Here is a 22,284-nt window from a genome sequence, read left to right on the forward strand (position 1 = left end):
CCACCGAGAAGCCAGCGGCACGAAGAGAGGGGAATAATCACTGAGAGAGAGAGAGCGAGAGAGAGAGAGCGAGAGAGAGAGAGAGAGAGAGAGAGAGAGAGAGAGAGAGGGATGGGGGAGTGTGTGTGTGGAAAGACAGCAAAAAACGACAAATGGCGTCTCAAGAGGGAGACTTTGCTCAGAAATCAGCCCTTATGTAGACCGATTACCTGTAGACCTGATGGAGGAAGAGGGAAGGATGGAGGGAAGAGGAGGGAGAAGAGAGAGAGAGAGAGAGAGAGAGAGAGAGAGAGAGGGAGAGGGGGGGAGACCCACTACCTGTTGCATAAATATAAGAGCTATAGAGTTGTATTTTCATCTGCCACAAGGAGGCGCTGCTGCGTATCCGATGCAGCCAGCCCAGCGCTGCCCCGGTGCTCAGAGCGTTTGGTTCATTTTGCTTCCTTGGTAAAAGTTAATTCTCACTAGGAGGGATGCAAAATGCCTTCCTCAAAACATCCACAGGGGGGCGCTCTGACCTCAAACAAAAGCATATTTAAGCATATTTAAAAGCATATTTTCTTTTCATTCCTGTTTGTCTGTAAGATATCTGAGAAATTCACAAACAGATTTGTCTGAAACTGGCGGACAGATTGCTCTCTGCCCAAAGATCTGTTGATTAGATTTTGGTTATGATCTGGATTTCTGCCATTAGAGGATTATCGTTTTGGTTTTTTTTGCCTTAACTATTATGCTGTGTTCATGTGCTGGTGGGAACGTCCAACATCCAAGCATCCAAGTCAGCTGCTAAACAGCGCTGCTTTCACGTGCTATTTTGTCAGAAAATCAATCCTGGAAGACAAACAATAAACAAAAAGAAACCGTTACAGAGGCTGCAGCTTTGAATTTGGAGAATTGTTCGCTCTACTGAGTGACTTCTGTGAAATGAGTCGTATCTATCCAATACTTTGAGAATCACCCAATCAAAGGTGCTGATATGACAGGATTTATGATAAATTATGAAGTTTTTATAAGCTGCTTGAAATCGGTGATATCGACCCAATCGGTGCTTTCAGAGAGACATCATGCCTTCCTAAGCTAATGAGCGTATGTGGCTGCTGGCACATAACATGTTACTGCATGCTTGCTAAACTAAAGCTGCAGTTATGCTATGTAACTAGTTGGTTGAGAGAGGTTTGTTTATTTAATATAGTACTGTAGTTCCACTGTGCAACGTTCAGGAAAGAATTGATTGCTGTATTAATGCAGGATAGATCCATGAATACAACGGCTGCTAATGTACTGTAGACATTACTCAACACTACTCTCTTACTGAAAATACCAAACATCTCGTTGTCTTGTATATATATGAATGTATATGTGCCTTGTTCAGTGTTGGTGGAGGTTTGAGATCTACTGAGTGACTTCTAGTTTGATGGACTATCAGTGAAATGAGTTGTAGCTATCCAATACTTAGAGAATTGGCCAATCAAAGGTGCTGATATGACAGGATAGAAAAGACAGGATGTTACAGAAAGCAGTTAGAACCAGGGAGGGGCGATTTTTAACAGGGGAGAATGCCTTATGTTTTGGTGAGAAATACACAGAAGAAGAATAAAATCACCTAATGGCCTAACGGCGAAAATTGCCGATGTCAATATGACGGCCTGCATCAACGTTGAAAATCCGTGTAAATGCAGCACCAAAATCAAAGTTGAGACGACGTCGAGCTGCGATCTGCATCGTGAATCAGGACCTAAATACTGTATCTTTCTGTCAGTTCAGAACAGTTTCCAAAGCTGATTTAATATGAATTTTTACCAGTGATACTGTGCCATAATATACTGTGAGAACGTTTTTGCTTAGGTTGGGTTGCCATCTGTCAAATTCTTGCTGGGCATTTTTATCCAAAGCGCCTTGCAGTACCATGAGTGCCTATTTTTTAGCATAGGAGGTCCCAGTGGGAATCGAACCGCCAATCCTGGCAGTGTTAGTGCCTTGCTGTACCTGTTGAGCAGTGCAGGATGTTTCACCACAAAACTCCCTGAGTGACTGGACTCTCAAAATCAACAGATTATATAATGGATTCAATGCTGTGCTGTAACTGGAAACGATCCCTCTGTGTTTTGTTTTATGTTTTTTTTTTTTTTTTCGCTGTTTCTCTTCCACGTCCTTGTACCCCAGACTCAATTAGCAAATCAAGAATGTAACTGTACTGCAAGATGAAGTACTGTACAATGTGCAATGTATAGAAAGTCCCAGGTTTAAGCCTGACAACCACACACATAGTACGTTTTTTTTTTTTTATTCAAAGGATGCTCATATCCGCTGTATTCTGGCTGAAACTAAACTTTCATGCTGAATTGTCTGTTTTATGGTAACTGGAATTCTGAGGTCAAAAGCTGCTCTCACATCATCTAAAATGCTTTGTTTTCTTGTAGCCTTTTTTTTTTCATCAATTTTGACTTTGAAGACTTGTAGAATTGAGTGAGACCCGCTCCTGCACTTCTGATGACTAATTTTCTGTGTACGCCACCAGGTAAAATCAGATATGATCGTAAGACTTTTCTATAAATGAGGTCCCGGACTGTCCGCTCTTTATTTACTCACTTGACTTTGGCTTGGAGGTCCGACGCTGCATTCACGTGCTTTCAGATATATTGTAAAAATGGAATTTGAAGTTCGGGAAATTAGCTGGTTAAGTTGCAGGACGTTCCTTGTTTGTGTATCATTTGTTTTCCGGGTTTGATTTTCTGACAAAATAGCATGTGAAAGCAACGCTGTTTAACAGCCGACTTGGAAGTCCCGGATGTCGGACTTTCCCACTAGCATGTGAACGCATCAAGAAAGCTCCATTTGGAAGGTTGCAGAGGTGCAGAAAACTCAAGACCCCTCTCTGTTCTGAGTTGTTTTGAACGCAGCACCCAAAGCATTTAGTAGAAACTACAGAGAGAGAGAGAGAGAAAGAGATAGAGAGAGAGAGAGACATATATATATATATATAGAGAGAGAGCAGGGTTTGTATGGTAGTTTGTTCAATCAACTGTCAAATCACGATAGCTGTTTGCTGGCGGCGACTGGGCTCACGCAAAACATTCACAGTACTGTGCGACTATGTAAAAGATATGCTTTATATTTTTACACAAATTCAAAATGTAATTTGTGCCTTTTTTTTTTATATCACATCTTAATGTAGGACAGAATCTGAAGCCTGCATTTTCCGTTGTTTTGTTTTTGTAATTTATTCAGTTCTGCTCAAGTTTTCATACGTCTTGATGGTGCTCCGGCGGTGACCTTTGACCCCGGAGCCACACACCTTTGTAAATACATGCAGATTTGTAATATAAAAATAATGTGCCTTCACATGTTTTCAAATGAGCTGTAATATTCAGAAATGATGTGTGTTTACCTTGATGTTTCATTCATATCCAACTCAGCCACAGAATAGGGTTAAGATGATAAAACATAACAATACATGTATGATAATAAAACCACTAAAACATCAAAACTGGGTTTGGTTTATTTGCAAACAACATCAAAAAACAGTCACGTCCTGAGATTTATGGAAGACTGAGAGTGCCACAATGATAAGTAAATGAATAAAAGAATAAATGTGGAAGTATAAAGAGGAATAAAAAAAAATTGGAAAATATATACAGAAAAAGATTGATAAAAATGAATATAGAAATATGAATTGGTGTGAATCAGAATTTATTTAATGCTTTAATTTTTCCACATTAATTTTTTTGTATATTTATTGTCACATTATTTGTTAATTTATTTCCATATATATTGATTTTAATATATTTTTTAAAATGTATTTCCATATACATTTATTTTTATATATGTTTTTATATGTATTTATTCATTTATTTCCATATATATTTCTCTGTTCATTTCTGCTTTTTCTGAGGAGCCCAAACTGTCAATCAACTTGTTTTGGTCCGCCCACTAAGTCCGAGTAATCATGGTGCGTTCAAGACAACTGGGAACTGGGAAACTCCCCACTCGGAATTCCCACTTTCCACCAAGTGGTGGCGCTCTGCTCTCATAGGAGAACAGTGGTGTAGTCTGTTGTTTAATGGACAGCTGACAAGACGGGCACATTTTTCGCTACTTCTGCTACAAATTTGATCCCATCTTAAAAATACGAAAATGCATTAGTTGATAATAATGACAATATGTAAAATATACAATGACTAAAACTAGGTTTGCTTAAAAAGAAGATCAAACAATGTACATTTATTTCTGGGAAACAAATGTAGAAAACAAAATAGATGTTTAGTTTAGAGTGGTGAGATTAATAAAATACCAAATGAAACAAAGGTCAATAATCAACAAAAGACTTTCAGATAAACAACAATAACTCGATTCTGTCTAGTTAAATGTCTCATTCACTTCATTTTCCAAATAAAATGTCCACGTTCTTATACATGTGTGATGATGAAAACCATGGTCAGTCTTTCCTACACATAGAATACACTATTTACCGTGAGATTAGTAAACCTATATGAAAATCCAAACATTAATATGCTCACTTTAAGGTGTGTGTGTGTGTGTGTGTGTGTGTGATCCTGAACAGAGTGAACTATCATTTCAGCAGCTGTCTTTGGGCAGCGGTGTGAATGTTTCTCTACACAGGAGGCGACTCTCCCTCCTCTACCTGACACAGAGATGCTGAGGAACCAAACAAACCAAACCCAGACCCAGACCCAAACCCAAGCCCAAACCCAAACCCAAACCCAGGGTAGAGGGGTTCAGTGAAGGTAGAGTGGAAGGTGTGGAGGTGGATCAGTGTGTCAGAGGAGACTCTGTAGAAGGACAGAGTGCCAGCAGCCCAGTCCAGATACACTGCTACTCTGTTAGAGTCAGAGGAGGGGAAGATTCGTGTGTCTGTTTCTCTGTTATCGTGAAAGGCAGAGTAACTTTTACGAGAGCAGTACAGATTCCAGGTCTTGTCATTCCCTCCAAGCCAGCAGTCAGCACCCCTTCCTCTCCGTCTGATTCCTCTGTATGCCACTCCTATATCAACCTTTCCTTTCCACTCAACCTCCCAGTAACAGCGCCCGGTCAGACCATCTTTACACAGCACCTGTTGATAGTTGTAAAATCTCTCGGGGTGATTGCGATATCGGCACTTCTCTCTCACCAGTGTCGCCTTTTTGTTGCCCTCAGACAGAGCTAGGTTGCTGTTTACTGTGTTTGGGTCCAGTGTAAGTTCACAGGTATCTGATGGGGAGACACAGACACAAAAACATAATTCACAGTAGGAACTGCAACTACACCATCTTAATAGTTGAGTGTCTGTTGCTTTGTTTTAAGAATAAAACTAAATACAAACTTACACTTCCTCAGACCTGATTTCAACCACTGCGCTCCACCATGGTCCACACTGGGGGTAAGGGGATAAACAAAGTCAGACCAGCATATTCTCTTTGATAATGGAAACATGGCCAACAGTATTACACAGCTTTACAGTATTACTGAGAAAATGGCTGCCGACTCTAATTAGACATTGCCACTGCCTGTCAGCAAGCCTCTCCAGACCTGAGAGAGTCCAGTCTCCAGTGTGGATCCTCCAGTCCAGCAGAGAGCAGCTTCATTCCTGAGGCTCCTGGATGATTGTAGCTCAGGTCCAGCTCTCTCAGATGGGAGGGGTTGGAGCTCAGAGCTGAGGCCAGAGAAGCACAGCCTTCCTCTGTGAGCAGACAGCCTGATAACCTACACACAAACACACACACACACACACACACACACACACACACACACACACACACACACACACACACACAAAGCAGCAACAAATAGCAGCACATAGTTGGGTTTTCTTCCACCAATGTATAGTTTGTTACTTATAGTTTATTATTAAGGATTGCTTTTGTCTGCCTTTGTCCACAGGAGTTTTCTATTAAAGAGTCCCTAGCCCTTATTGTAATGCAGTCAGATGCTAGCAAAACTGTAATTGTCTTGAATATCAACAGTTGACCCAGTGATTTGCTTTGTGTTTTCATTTGGTCCAGTTTAAGAGTTTCCAACTCAATTTGTGACAGAATCTTCAAAGTCCTTTCTGGTATTTTAGGTCTCAACAACAGGGACAATAAGGAGAGGGAATAATGAAAATATCCTCATGGAAATTAATTCACAGGGGCCAGAAAGTAGTGCTAAATGTTGCTATCCTGGCTAGTTTGAAATTCCATTGAGCAGAGAAAATGATACAGAGGTTAGGTGCTGTATCTTCACTGACATTAACCTGAAAGTAAACCAACATTTTAATGTTCAGTAATACTGACCTGAGAGTCTCCAGTCTACAGTGCGGACTCCCCAGTCCAGCAGAGAGCAGCTTCACTCCTGAATCCTGCAGGTCGTTGTTACTCAGGTCCAGCTCTTTCAGACTAGAGGACTGGGAGCTGAGAACTGAGGCCAGAGCTTCACAGCTTCTCTCTGACAGCTTGCAGACACTCAGCCTCAATGGAGATGAAAAGATATGAAAATGTTATTCTTTTATAGGGCTGTCAAATCAAATTCCAAGATAAGATAAGGTCTTCTATATCCTGGGCTGACCTTGAAAAAGTTGTCCATGCCTTTATCTCTTCACATTTATAGTAACAGTAATTTGCTCCAAAACCAGTCCTTGTTGGACTGGTTTGGGACCACTGGAAGGACACTCAGCTTATGCTCCATCTCATAGGGAACTAAGAGGTCTGCAATGTAACTCAGGGCAAAACCTACCCATACTTTAAACATGCTCAGTGAAATCTTAAATGTACAACCTTTGATTCATGGAATTGCGCCCCCCACTGACATTGCATTGCCCCATTTCTGTACTTGTTTTGTTAATATTGTGTTGGAGAGGGTGGTGGGGTCAAGTGCAACAGTGCCATCTCTAGCTGAGAATATAAGCAAGGGTGGGGGCAGGACAGACTGACCTCTTGAAAGTTTGTGAAATGAGTGCAAATACGCATTCCGTGCATGAAAAGTGGCAGAAATACTTTTTCGCTCCACAAAAGGATTAGGTGAACGAGACACAACGGAAAACAGGTATGTAGTCTGACATTGCAATAGCATGGTGGAAAGTAAGGGTGTTGTGGTTAGGGAGAGCACAGAGATCTGGTGGGATACAGATCTACTTGATTCTGGCAGTATTGTCACCCTGGTATGACCTGATTTGGCTCCCAAGCCCTATGGCCGCCCTATCCAGATCTCCTGTGTCTGTGGGGATTCCCAAAGTTACCCCACCGCCCTCCTTTGTGTCCAGAATATGCAAGGTAGGTTTGTAGTCACTTGGTTGGTAGTAGATGAACTGCCTGTCCCCGTCCTGGTTGGCCTGGGCTGCCCAATCTTTGACCGACTCTGGACCCCGCGACCTTTGATTCATACGCCCTGGAGACGGACCCACCAGAGGAAGGTATCTGGGCTGAGCTCAATCTCCCCAGCAAATGAGGAAGAGTAGGTTGCATCTCAGGACGAAGCCCCAGTGGAGGTCTTCTCTGAGTTTCCTCCTGCTGATAACTCCATGGACCCACACAGAGGTCAAGCCAGTGGTGGACGATTATTGCCAGGCATGTAGCATCAGCCAGAAGACAGCACCCAAGGTAGTCTACCAACACTCCTTGATACCGCTACCCATTATTGACGTACCATTTAAGAGAAAAGCAATGGATATAGTGGGCCCCCTCCTTAAGTCCAGCCAGGGCCACCGCTATATGGTAGTCTAGTAGATTACACTACCTGCTACCCAGAGGCCTTATCTCTACGAGCTGCGAGCGCCAAAGCAGTTGCCTGAGAGATGTTCCTTGTCTTCAGTAGGGTAAGCGTAGGTTTGTGTCAAACACAATCGGCAGTGTTTGCAGGTGGGAAGCCAGCAAGGGAACCTGTCCTCGTCGTTGCAGGAGTGACTCCTATTGGTTAGGGTGGCTGTTCAGCGGGGGGTATGGTCCGATTTGCGCGAACACATGAGACAAGCACAACTAGCTCAGGAGAGGATATATAACCGAGGGGCTCAAATCTGGGAATGCCACCCTAGCGAGGTAGTTATGGTACTCATCCCATTTTCAGAGTATGAATTCCTAGCCAGGTAGCAGGACCCCTATGAAGTGATTGAGCTCCTACGTGAAGTCAACTACAAAGTGAGACAATGGACGTAAACCCACCCAGATCTACCATATAAATCTGTTAAGGAAGTTGAAAACCTGGTGCAGGAGACATGCCTCGCTCTGTCCACTAACGTTCACTTAGAGAGCTTGTGAACTGGTACCGGGATGTGTTCTCCAACCCCCCCAGATGCACAACAGTCATACAACACGAGATAATCACCAAACCGAGAAAGAAAGTCAGGCTGCGGCACTATAGCACACCACAGGCAAAACGAGGTTCATCTCCACCCTCGACCTGACAAAAGGCTACTGGCAGGTTCCACTGACAAAGGAATCCAGGGAGAAAACAGTCTTCTCGACCACTGGCGGCTTATACCAGTACAATGTCCTGCCATTTGGAGTCCACGGAGAGCCCGCCACATTCCAGAGAATGATGGACTGGATTCTGAGACCACACCCAGAATATGCAGCAGCTTATCTGGACGATATTGTTATTCACAGCCCCGATTGGAAGACTCATTTCCACCATCTGACAGCCGTCCTGCACACCCTGAGAAGCAGCAGCTTGATGGCCAAACCCACAATTCCGACTCAGCCTGGAAGAGGTGGAGTACCTCAGTTTCGTCATCAGAAGAGGTGCAGTCAACCCCAAGTACCTGAAGATGGAAGCCATTGCCAATTGGCCAAGGCCAACCACAAAAAAACACAGGTAAAAACATTCCTTGGTCTAGTAGGATACTACCAACACTTTATTCCATATTTTGCTTCCACATTCAGTTAAGTTTTAATTTTTAGCATAAGTTTTCCTTATTTAGCCATGACCAAAGCCTTTCCCTAACCTTAACCAAATTGTTTTTCGTTGCTTAAACCTAACTGTAACCGTAACCCTAAACTTAAATCCAGTTGTTTTAGTTGCCTAACCTTAACCTTAACCATAACCGTAACCCAAACCTTAACCAAAGTTGTTTTACTTGCCTAAACGGTTAGCTAACCTTTTCACATGACGAACAGGTGAAAATGGTGTCTCCAATTGGTGTTATTGTCACAGAATCCAATTCTTGCTGTTGTCACATTATCCAATTTGTGAGGAACGTAATCTTCACATAATTCATGTCCACAACATGTAGTCTGCATTTCAGACTTTGTGCTCATTTCACAAAGTTTTATGAGGTCACTTTGGGGCAGGATGGCTATGGTGGCAGAGATTGGAGCTGGACTGCAGACGGATAAGTTGAAGTTGGCAACTGACCATCTAAAATTATACCATAATGATAATGATGTCAGACTCTACATCTACTGATCCTCCAACAACTAAGAAACGCTGCAGGGAGAAGAAACTTGTTCATGAGCGTTCCTGCCACCAGATCAGTATTGGCTCAGCATTCATCAAATGGAAAGCACTAAAAACTAAACTAAAAAAAAGCTGTTCACATTCTGGGGCGTATATTTTTATAATTCCTCTCACAGCCATGAGAAAGTGCATAAGAGCACAAATCAAGCATACATCTAACTGGTAACCAGTGGAGAGATGCTAAACTTGGGGATATATAATCTCTTCCTAGCACTAGTTCAAATCTTAGCTGCTCTATTCTGAACAAGCTGGAAATTCCTTTTCCAATTAAATTGAACATTACTAAATGGCTCTTAAATCCAGATGTTAAATTAGCAGGTTCGCCTTTCACATGTTCAGGAATACTGACCTGAGAGTTTCCAGTCTACAGTGTGGACTCTCCAGTCCAGCAGAGAGCAGCTTCATTCCTGAGTCTCCTGGATGATTGTAGCTCAGGTCCAGCTCTCTCAGATGGGAGGGGTTGGAGTTCAGAGCTGAGGCCAGAGAAGCACAGCCTTCCTCTGTGACCAGACAACCTGATAACCTACACACACACACTCCAATATCAACAGCTGATCCAGTGATCTACTTTGTGTTTTCATTTGGTCCAGCTTGAGAGTTCCCAACTCAATTTGTGACAGAATCTTCAAAGTCCTTTCTGGTATTTTAGGTCTCACCGACAGAGGCAGTAAGGAGAGGGAATAATGAAAATATCCTCATGGAAAGTAATTCACAGGGGCCAGAAAGTAGTGCTAAATGTTGCTATCCTGGCTGGCTTGAAAATCAAATAAGCAGACAAAGTCATGTAGAGGTTAGGTAGATATTGTATCTTCACTGACACTAACCTGCATGTAAACCAAAATTTAAATGTTCATGTGTTGAACAGGTTCAGTAATACTGACCTGAGAGTTTCCAGTCTACAGTGTGGACTCCCCAGTCCAGCAGAGAGCAGCTTCAGTCCTGAATCCTGCAGCTCGTTGTTACTCAGATCCAGATTTCTCAGACTAGAGGACTGGGAGCTGAGAACTGAGGCCAGAGCTTCACAGCTTCTCTCTGACAGCTTACAGACACTCAGCCTCAATGGAGATGAAAACATATGAAAATGTCATTCTCTTATTTAATGTGACTGATATCTGTTTTGTTAAGCACTGCTTTGTGTATATGTAAAGCTGGATGAGAAGAATACTGATTTTGGAAATTTTCAAGATTTCCTTTCCATTGAAATTCAACATTACTAAATGGCTCTTAAATCTCAATGTTAAACTTGCAGGATCACCATTCACATGTTCTGCAATACTGACCTGAGAGTTTCCAGTCTACAGTGTGGACTCTCCAGTCCAGCAGAGAGCAGCTTCACTGCTGAATCCTGCAGCTCGTTGTTACTCAGGTCCAGATCTCTCAGACTAGAGGACTGGGAGCTGAGAACTGACGACAACGTCTTACAGCATTTCTCTGTGAGCATGTTTTGATTCAACCTGAGAAAGTGGGTAGAAACATTTTCCTTTCATTTTTTAGGCGTTGAGCTGAACACCTACAAAAAGTAACTCGCTGTCCGTGAGCAGGAAGGGGTTCAGTTTCTTATTCAAGAACATTTTGGCAGGGAACATTCGGTGTTTCAGAGATCAAACATGTCACACTCTAACCCTGCAAACCCTTTTAATAGCATTAAAGTAACAGAGTAGAAAAGAAGAGAAAGGCAACACATTTTTATCGTACATTGTTTATACCATACAAAATGATTAAAGCACAACATTTATATGACTACAAATAAAACAAAAACACAAAACACAGATGTAAAAGACATAATGCAATGGTACAGTTACAACATATTGTTACACAAAAGCATTATAATCTGATCTCACCTGAGAGTCTCCAGTCTACAGTGTGGACTCCCCAGTCCAGCAGAGAGCAGCTTCACTCCTGAATCCTGCAGGTCGTTGTTACTCAGGTCCAGCTCTCTCAGACTAGAGGACTGGGAGCTGAGAACTGAGGCCAGAGCTTCACAGCTTCTCTCTGACAGCTTACAGCCACTCAGCCTGAAGAAATATAATAACTTATTACGATAAATAACTTTAAAATGCTTCTACTTTTTCTTATGCAAAAATGATCACATTTAATATATTTAATCTATCCAGTTTTCTAAGCACCTACAAAGATTTGCTGTAGGCTTTGACCACTGGCAGCAGCCTCAGAAGACCCTCCTCTGAAGCAGAGTATTTCTTCAGGTCAAACACGTCCAGCTCTTTTTGTGATGACAGTAACATGAAGACCAGAGCCGACCACTGAGCAGGGGAGAGTTTGTTTGTGGAGAGACTTCCTGATCTCAGGTACTGTTGGATCTCCTTCACTAGAGAACGGTCATTCAGCTCATTCAGACAGTGGAAGAGATTGATGCTTCTCTCTGGAGATGTATTCTCCCTGATCTTCTTCTTGATGTATTGCACTGTTTCGTGTTTGGTCTGTGAGCTACTTCCTGTCTCTTTCAGCAGGTCTCGTAGGAGAGTCTGATTGGTCTCCAGTGAAAGGCCCAGGAGGAAGCGGAGGAACAAGTCCAGGTGTCCATTTGGACTCTGTAAGGCCTTGTCCACAGCACTCTGGTAGAAATGTTTCATATTTCTTAATGGTTGGTAGGTTAGCTGTTTTTCTCTTAGTAGATTGACACCAGTGTTGATGAATGACAGAAAGACATAAACAGCAGCCAGAAACTCCTGAATGCTCAGATGGACAAAGCAGAACACCTTGTCCTGGTTCAGCCCACTCTCCTCTTTAAAGATCTGTGTGAACACTCCTGAGTACACTGAGGCTGCTCTGATATCAATGCCACACTCTGTCAGGTCGGCTTCATAGAAGATCAGGTTGCCTTTCTCCAGCTGCTCAAAAGCCAGTTTTCCCAGAGAGAGAATCATCTTCCTGGTCTCTGTATTCCAGAGAGAGAGATCTGTCTCAGCTCTCCCATGATACTTGACGTTCCCCTGTATGGACTGAACCACCAGGAAGTGGATGTACATCTCAGTCAGGGTCTTGGGCAGGTCTCCTCTCTCACTGGTTTTCAACACATGCTCCAGAACTGCAGCAGTGATCCAGCAGAAGACTGGGATGTGGCACATGATGTAGAGGCTTTGTGAAGTCTTGATGTGGGAGATGATTCTGTTGGCCTGCTCCTCATCTTTGAATCTCTTCCTGAAGTACTCTTCCTTCTGTGGGTCAGTGAACCCTCTCACCTCTGTCACCATGTCAATGCACTCAGGAGGGATCTGATTGGCTGCTGCAGGTCGTGTGGTTATCCAGAGGCAAGCAGAGGGCAGCAGTTTCCCCTTGATGAGGTTTGTCAGCAGCACGTCCACTGAGGTTGACTCTGTAACATCAGTCAGGATCTCGTTGTTCTGGAAGTCTAGAGGAAGTCGGCACTCATCCAGACCGTCAAAGATGAACACAACCTGGAACTCGTCAAACCTGCAGATTCCTGCTTCTTTGGTCTCAGTATAGAAGTGATGAAGAAGTTCCACCAAGCTGCACTTTTTCCCTTTCAGCAGATTCAGCTCTCGGAAAGTGAATGGAAATGTGAACTGAATATCCTGGTTGGCTTTGTCTTCAGCCCAGTCCAGAGCGAACTTCTGTGTTAAGACTGTTTTACCAATGCCAGCCACTCCCTTTGTCATCACTGTTCTGATTGGTTTGTCTCTTCCTGGTAAGGGTTTAAAGATGTCTTCACATTTGATTGTTGTTTCTGGTGTTGCTGGTGTCCTGCATGCTGTTTCAATCTGTCTGACCTCATGTTCATCATTGACCCCTCCACTCCCTCCCTCTGTGATGAAGAGCTCTGTGTAGATCTGATTCAGGAGTGTTGGGTATCCTGCTTTAGCAATTCCCTCAAACAAACACTGAAACGTCTGCTTCAGATTAGATTTGAGTTTACACTGGCACACTGCAGCAGGAGTTTCTAAATGAACAAAAAACAAAGAACATCAATGAATGGATGTTACACTAAATGTGAGAAATGTAAACATTTATGAGTGAATGTATATTTTTCCCAACTCCATTGTATCTGTTCAGCTCATCAATGATGGGTGTGTATTTAACTCATCACTGATGGGTAGTCAAACAGGTCCTGACTTTGTGCACAGCTCAGTGTGGAAGCTAACTGTTGTGGAAGTCTTTATTAATGTGCACCACTGTGTTCAGCAATTCAAATCCAAATTACCAAATCAACTGCTCACTGCTATGCTGATGATACCCAACTTTACATACCTATTAATCCTAACGACTGCTCACAAATTGCAAAACTAGAAGCATGCATACAAACCCTTGTACATTTCGTCAAGAATCAATGACTCTAATGTCCTGTTTTCTGGCCAACCAAACTCCCTTGTCCTCCCTTCACTGGCTCCCATTTCAAGCCATATCTGACTTCAAAGTGCTCCTGCTAATCGTTACAAGGGCTCATGCTGTCATATTTTTCTGACCTTATCGTCCCTTATGTACCCCCTCATGTCCTGCAATTGCAGGATGCTGGTTTTCTTACTGTCCCCAGCAGAGTTAAGTAATGTAAACATCTCCCATTTGTTAAACCTGTTAAAAGCCTCTTACTGCTCTGCAGAGAGTCAGCCAGCTCCTCCTGCTTCATTCTCCTCAGGAAGTGCAGTGTGATCTGCAGAAAAGCCTCTCTGCTGCTCCTCCTCCGGTCTTCCTCCTCACCGTCCACCACCTCCTCATCCTCACTCTGCCTCTCTAAGCATTGTGGGTAAGGTGGACTCAGAACCCTCTGGAACTTCTTCAGCTCGTTCTTCACAAAAGTGACAATGTTCTCCTCAAGCAGCTGGAACAGATGAATTAAACTTTCATATAACATACAATCCATCCTACTTTGGTCTTTGGAGTGTAGCGTGGAGACTACTATGACCAGCATGGTTGTTTTTCATTTAATTTGAAGCTGAAGTAAATGGTGTTATTGTACATTTACACACCTTAAATATGGGGTCCAGGTCTGTTTGATGCTCCTGGTCAGACTGACCACTGGGAAGATCTGACCTCTCCTGGTGGACACTGTGGAGAAAACATGATGTAGGTCTACAGATAACAACACACACACACACACACACACACACACACTCACTTCTGCTCAGTAGACTTGGAGAATAACAAACATAACAAAACAATAACAAAGTGTGCTACTTAAATTGCCATCTGCTATTGGCTGATCTTTGGTGCCAGGTAATGTCACCACCTATTGTACTCAAAGGAAGGTGACATCACCTGGAACCAAAGACCTTTAGGTGTCATGCTTTTCACAGATTTGGGTTTGGGGTTTAGTTACTCTTTAAAGTCTTGCCTTTGCTCAGTAGAGTGGTGTCCATGTTTGAACTCAATAGGTTCCTCAATAGACCGGTCACTCTTCATGGACACACAGCTGGGTTCAGGGGAGTCTGGTCTCTCCTGCTGGATCCTGGAAGACAGAGAGGAAGAAATTATCTTTTAGTCAACCAGCCATAGTAGCTGGTGGATACACAGATATTATTTCCACCCAGTCACAGTTACACATATAGAGATAAATCCTAGAAATGCATGCTGTCATAGGCTTTCATGAATGTGTTTTCAAATTTACTCAGGATGTTTTACAATTAAATATGACATAAGACAGAGAGATAATAACAAATAATAACAAAACAATAACAAAGCATGCTACTGAAATTGCCACCTGCTATTGACTGATCATTGGTGCGAAGTGATGTCATCACCTGTTGCAGTCTATAGAAGGTGACATCACCTGACTCCAAAGATCAGCCAATAGCAGATGGCAATTTCAGTAGCATGTGTTTTACCTTTAGGTGTCATGCTTTTCACAGATTTGGGTTTGGGGTTTAGTTACTCTTTAAATTCTTGCCTTTGCTCAGTAGAGTGGTGTCCATGTTTGAACTCAATAGGTTCCTCAATAGACCGGTCACTCTTCATGGACACACAGCTGGGTTCAGGAGAGTCTGGTCTCTCCTGCTGGATCCTGGAAGACAGAGAGGAAGAAATTAACTTTCAGGCAACCAGCCACAGTAGCTGGTGGATACACAGCAAACCAGTCACATTTACACATATAGAAATAAATCTTAGAAATGTATGCTGTCATATTAAAGGTTCAATATTATTCATTTTTCATGAACATGTTTCATGAACTTGTTTCTGATATTATATAATTTAATTATTATTATTGCAGAATGTACTTCTAGTTGTTTTACATACATAAAGTCTTGTTAACAGGGTATTTCTCAAATAAATTTGAAGAACATATTATCACACGTAGAACATCCGCAACACTGGGCCCTGACTGGTGCAGTAGCCCCCCACCCCCACCCCACCTTCTTTATCAATACATGAACATTTTAATTCCTGTCATACAGCCCTTGTGTGCCCTTACTACTGTTTACTTGCAATGTGGGTAATCTAGGAACTAAAGCATAGGTCATTGTTACACTGATTAAAAGTCACTGAATAAGAGAGTCAGATAAATGAAAATGCAAAGTCATGTTAAGCTTCCACAGTCTGACAGTGGAAATTTGTCCTCAATGCAATGACATGAATGGAAACTTCTCTGTTGTTTTCAGGCAGACACAGACTACACAGACTAAATACAACCAAACCTCTTACTTCTCCTCAGTAGAGCTAGATAATAACAAACTCATCTGTTTTAAAGTCTTGCCTTTGCTCAGTAGAGTGGCGTCCATGTTTGAACTCAATAGGTTCCTCAATAGACCGGTCACTCTTCATGGACACACAGCTGGGTTCAGGGGAGTCTGGTCTCTCCTGCTGGATCCTGGAAGACAGAGAGGAAGAAATTATCTTTTAGTCAACCAGCCACAGTAGCTGGTGGATACACAGATATTATTTCCAACCAGTCACAGTTACACATATAGAGATAAATCCTAGAAATTCATGCTGTCATAGGTTTTCATGAATGTGTTTTCAAATTTACTCAGGATGTTTTACAATTAAATAAGATTTTGCTAACAGGGCATTTCTCAAATAAATTTGAAGAATAAATGATTACACATAGAACATTCACAACACTGGGCCTGGCGGACAGCCCCCCCACCCCTACCGGCCCCAACGGCACCTTTATCAATACATGAAAATTTAAATTCCTGTCATACGGCACCTTTACTGGCAACTGGTTGCGTCTCCTGTTGGTTAGGCCTACGTTTAATGTGGGTACTCAACTGAAGCGTACGCTATTGTTACACTGATTAAAAGTCACTTTGAATAACCCTAACCCAAACCCCTAACCCTAACCCTAACCCTAACCCTAACCTCAGATAAATGAAAATGCAAAGTCATGTTAAACTCCCACAGTCTGACAGTGGAAATTTGTCCTCAATCCAATGACATGAATGCAAACTTGTTTTCAGGCAGGCGGCATGTACACAGACTAAATCCAACCAAATCTAATGTAGACAATCAACATGCTGTGAAAGTGCTGTGTCTAAAACTTCTGTAAATCTAACAAACCACTAGGGGGCGCTCAGCAGTTAATTAGAAAACCACACATAATATACAGTACATTCTAGTCACCCTAACTTCAACCACAGTGATTCATTTTATCAAAATATAACAAAAGTGGAATTAAGGATGATCAGAAATCTTTCAAAGCAGTTTTGATAAATAGAGCTATTGACCTGAATAAACATGAATAAACAGCCCACATAAAATAAATTAGGTATCAAAGTCCCGATCAATATCAGTTATCAAGCCAATATAAAATATAAAACATTAAACCAATGTCCGATATTTGAGTCCAATCCAAAGTCTGTGGCGAGAGAAATCAGATATCAGGAAGTAGTTTTATTATGAGTCTATTAATATGGTGAAATTTACATCATCACCTACTGTGAGCTGATTAAAACGTTACAGCAAATAAAGTTCATGACTGTAACGTTAACACACAAACACTGATGTGTACAGCAAACTGAAATCCACAGAAGTGTTTTTATGTTTTGAACCTAAACAGTGAGTTTCCTCACATACCTTCACCCCCTAATCACAAATGGAGGCTTTTATTGTCTCAATACCGTCAAATCAATCAACAGTAAACATGAATAGGCTGAAGAACAATACACTATAAACTGTAATGTAAAGTGTTGGCTATACATTACCTTTTCATGATGGAAATAACCTGCCGCCACAATGAGGGTTTAAAGTGAAAGTAGACTAGTGACTTGATACTGAGAGAGAGAGAGAGAGAGAGAGAGAGAGAGAGAGAGAGAGAGAGGAGAGAGAGAGAGAGAGAGAGAGAGAGAGAGAAAGTAATCAGTCTCAGACAAAAACTTTTAATTTGATCTCATTCCTGTCTCATCAGGAAAAAACAAAATATTTAAATCTAATCCTGGGTTTTAAATAAAAGTTGAAAGCTGTCTACACATTTATCATTTAATTATCTGCATGATGACAATATATATAGTCTACTACTGCCATTTTTGGCAGTGTTATTGTAGAATTACTATTACTCTCATATTTGTATGCCTTTAAAAAACAGTTTGCTAAAAATAGTGGTGTTTCATGTAAGGCTGAAAGTCAATACGAGACAGCGATTAAATTATTAGCCTGTTATTATGTTATGAAGGTCAGCATACCAATACACAGAGAATAGGTTGTTTCTTATTAAGAGAAAACATTAGAAACTCAAATGAAGAGAATTCCCTAAATCACATAGGATTACACTTACTGAAGTTATTCCCATGAGTGTCAGTCCCACCAGCAGGTCTCTTGTGTCTTGGCCAGGTCTCTCTAGGAAAAGATCTTTAATTTAATCTCAGTTGGACTACCTCGTTTGCAGTCTGCAGGCTGCTGTCACATCCTCATAACTTCAGTATCAAAGTCTAATCCAGTCTAAACTTGTGTGCCAAGAAATATCAGAGCAGTTAGTGCAGTTTTATTATGACTTTATCAAAAGGTGAAAATGAGCCACATCATCTACAGAGCAGCCTTTCTGATTAAATCAGGTTGTAAAAGCCTTAGTACAATAGATAAACAATCTTTGTGCCGGCATCGTTAACACCCAAATGTTGTGTTTGAGTAGTATGATGAAAAAATGTTTACAGGCTGAAACAAGAACAGCTACAGCTTTCAGTGACAATGGCCATTCATTTCCTTTTCTAATCAGCCAATGACAAGAGTGACTCAAGCTGAAGAGTGTTCTGCAGCTCAGGACCAAAATAACACAGCACCTTTTTAGTGCGGCACCTTATTGCTTCACTAAAAGGACCAAAGCGGGCTGAGAGGCTGGCATCACTTTCCACACATCAGTACAGAGTAGAAGATAGAGGCTGGTTCATGTAGCCCAGTGGTTCTCAAACTTTTTCTGTCACTTTGACATTTGTAGAATAAAGTGGACAGTTTACCTTTCATTGTAACTGCACACGTTCTATGTCAAAACACTCCTGCAGACCTGTACTTTCACTCTCTGCACCCTAGGTCATAGCAGGTCAAAATCAGCCAAATTAAGCCACTGATTATTAACACTCATGTTTGTAAATGGATGCATGAAATGAATTGTAAATGATGCAGTTGGGCTGTGTGGCCAAGCTCTTAGCAGCTACTTGAGCTGGAGGGGTGTGTCTGCATGTGTTTAGGTGGAGTCATTGATTTGATAATTGGACATGTAAATGTTCATGAATGTGTAAATACCTGCCTTTGCCTAGCTGTGATTAAATAGAATACTCTGCTAAAATCACCCAACTTCTACTTTGTGATTCTAGAATTTACCCATAATTTTCAAGTTAATATGGAGGTATGAAATAAAAACAAGCATGATATAGCCTACAGCCCTACATCATATTAAGTGGAGTAGCACAGTATGTAGCAGTAGAGTCGTACTGTATAATGACTGCAACAAGTTGCTCTTCTACATCATCTTATCATAAATTAAAACAATATTTTGAGGCAATGTGAACCAACCACAAACCTGAAAGACACTTCTTTGTATTGCATACTATGCCTTGAAATTAATTCAGTCCCCTTCACTTCTTTCTTTGTTGTAATCATTTAGTTGAAAGTTACCTTTCCTACCTACCTGTAACAGCACAAGTTCTACACACTAACATCCTGATGGACCAAGACACATCTACCCTTTTTTCCCACTTTGCAACTTTGCTACTATAAGTATTCTATGCATTATTTATTATTTCTGTTTATATTTAATATCTAATTTGTCACATTTTCACTCACATCACACACTTTTTCAGTCATACCTGTCGTTGAAACCAGTAAAATAACAATTTTACAGTGTGAAAAAGACTTGACTTGAGACTATTGTGTGTGTTTCGAATGTGTGTCTTAGATACTTTATTCTACAAATGTCACAGTGTTCGAGTATGGCTGACTTTGAGGGCCTGCCATGATTTTTCTTAAACAGCTTGGACCTAAATGTTAGTGTAGTGAAAGTAGGCTACAGGTCTGCAGGAGTGTTTTGACATAGAACTTGTGCAGTTACAATAAAAGGTAAACTGTACAGTGTCAGTGAATTTGACGATTAAATGCAAAGTAATTGGTTTAAAACAGTATTTATACATGTTTAAAATATCGCGCTTTTATTTTGAAGGCAAAACGCCCAAACCGACGTTTTATTTTCTGTAGCTAACACATTTCCGCCAGCCTAACTTGCGGTCAGGTTTTTTCAGAATAAAAGCGTAGTTTCTACAAATCCACAATACTCAAATACTGACTAAAAATACTTTTGTACAAAAAACAAATGCTCATGTAGCAAAATGCAACTATACAATCTGTACAAAGTTTTTCCATGATAATAACCGTTGTAATGATTTAGTTGAAAGTTCCCCTCAACACTTAGACAGAGATTTCTGGACTACATAGGCTACACAGATTAAACACGACACAGGTCACCTTTCATTGTAACTGCACAAGTTCTAGCCTATGTCGAAGTATAGTTACATTTTGTTGTATTTTTTTAAATTGTTTTCTTGAGCAAAAATAAAAACATTTTTAGTTAATATTTCAGTTTAGTGGATTTGTAGAAATTACGCTTTTATTCTGAAAAAACGGACCGGAAGTGTTATTCTTATTTAAACTGACGGAACACAAGCTTCGAAACGACAACAGTCGAGAGAAGAAGTCTCTGCGTTTTTCTCCAAAGAAAACAGAACTAGAGGTGAGTACAGCAGATAATATTTACTGTGTTTAAACAGAGAGCGATAACACAGACTTGAAAACCTCCCGTGTTCAGTTTTTACCGGCAATATGTGCAATATAACGTTGTCGAAATACGTTTCGCTATTAGTAGAGAAAAAGAAGTCCAAAAAGAGACTCCACTGGCGTTTCAGGCAGTCTTCAAGTGAAAAAGAGCAGAGCTAAGGAGTGTCCAGTAATTTAAAAAGCCTTTATCAGCATGGCTAAACCAACAGGAAGATTAAAAAAGCCAACATGTTTGGAGCAGCATGGTCTTCATCAGGCCGTCAGCTGAACACAGGTGAGACCTTACCTATATAGACATCGAGACCCAGAGGAAAATACAGGCTGGATCATCTGGTAGAGAGAAACACAGGAAATGTTTGTCAAAAAACTAAAAGCACAGCAAAGCAAGATAGCAAACAAACATAATGGCACAGAGAGAAACACATGAATATAAAGAAATACAATAGACAATGTAATAGTGAGGACACAGGGTTCATAGTCTAACAAAATAGCTGAAGGTAAAATGATAAAAAAATAAATACAAAATCAGATCAACCATAAAATGAAAACTTCAGCATCATATGTTAAAGTTGTACCCTCTTTTCTAATTTCGGCCCCGATCGTACTAGCTCCTCCTGACCCATTCAGTAGCTTTTCCCTTTTTTTAAAAGTAGCTCGTCTCCTCCCTATGCTTTGGCGGATCAATGAAACGAGCGAGCAAACTTGTTCAACTAGTAAACTTGCTACCTACCTCTTGTGGGACATGTAACCTCCAGCGGGAGAAATGTGGCAAAGCAAGACTGGTAACCGACGACACTTCGCTTTATGCACGTTTAGTTTAACCATTAGCTTTTGTGTACGGTTTGTCCTTAAGGGCTTCCGTCGCCCAGTAGGTTTGCGGTGTGTGTTTACAAAATGTGTTGCGGTTTCTGTCACCCTCTAGTGGTCGGAAAATCGCTTAGTGTAGCCATAACATCATTATTATTGTAAAATAGATAATATCACAATCCAAAATTTGGTCCAAATTACTTGAATCTATTACTCACACATTTTAAGCTATAGCTTGGCTTTTGACTGGACCATTGCTACGAAACCTGCCGGGCTCCTCAGTAATCCTGTTTGGAACATTCCTACCACGTTTCGTCCCAATCTGAGGAAGTAAGTGTCACAGAACTTGAATGGACAGAACGGTTAGGCTGTTCCGATGTGAACCATTGGACTATCTTCTTACTTACAGCAAGTCACTGAGCTGAGAGGTTTTACAGCAAGAACCAACTGAAGCAGCTTCTGTCTCCTTGCTGCCATGGTTTGCTAACATGCTAATGTTGACTGAAAGAGCAAGGAGAGAGGTGCAGTCTTTGATAAAGCTACGTTAGCCGCGTTGCTAGCAACCACCTACTAACACCCCAGCAACCACTAGTAAATGCTTAGCAACCACCTAGAAACACCCTAGCAACCACTTGAAATCACTTAGCAACCACCTAGAGACACTCTAGCAACCACTAGTAAATGCTTAGCAACCACCTAGAGACAACCTAGCAAGCACTTAAAATTGCAAAAGCTCCTCTTCAGTTAAATTGGCCCGTTGAGCCCGAAACTCTATAATCGCCGCTTGCGGCTATATTTAGGGGCCGGCAGCAGCTTCGCATGAAAAGTGACCAAACTTGGCACATGGCTCCAGTCCAATGCCAAACGACACTCACTAAAGTCTGA

The 22,284-nt window shown here is 41.4% G+C and overlaps 1 protein-coding gene across 1 annotated transcript; it reads right to left on the minus strand.

Moving 5' to 3' along the window:
• Positions 1 to 4,612: 4,612 nt before the first annotated feature.
• Positions 4,613 to 21,336, minus strand: LOC139918857 (uncharacterized). The gene is made up of 15 exons (XM_078281919.1): positions 21,323 to 21,336; positions 16,063 to 16,201; positions 15,284 to 15,366; positions 15,138 to 15,147; positions 14,717 to 14,814; positions 14,367 to 14,430; positions 13,990 to 14,218; positions 11,554 to 13,342; positions 11,265 to 11,438; positions 10,704 to 10,877; positions 10,305 to 10,478; positions 9,773 to 9,946; positions 6,270 to 6,443; positions 5,325 to 5,371; positions 4,613 to 5,208 (listed from the first exon to the last, which is right to left on the minus strand). Exons 1-15 carry the CDS (start codon positions 21,334 to 21,336, stop codon positions 4,613 to 4,615), a joined length of 3,939 nt encoding a protein of 1,312 aa, XP_078138045.1.
• Positions 21,337 to 22,284: the final 948 nt, after the last annotated feature.

The sequence above is a fragment of the Centroberyx gerrardi genome, chromosome 24 (genome assembly GCF_048128805.1).
Source record: "Centroberyx gerrardi isolate f3 chromosome 24, fCenGer3.hap1.cur.20231027, whole genome shotgun sequence".
In the NCBI taxonomy this organism is placed as follows: Eukaryota; Metazoa; Chordata; class Actinopteri; order Beryciformes; family Berycidae; genus Centroberyx; species Centroberyx gerrardi.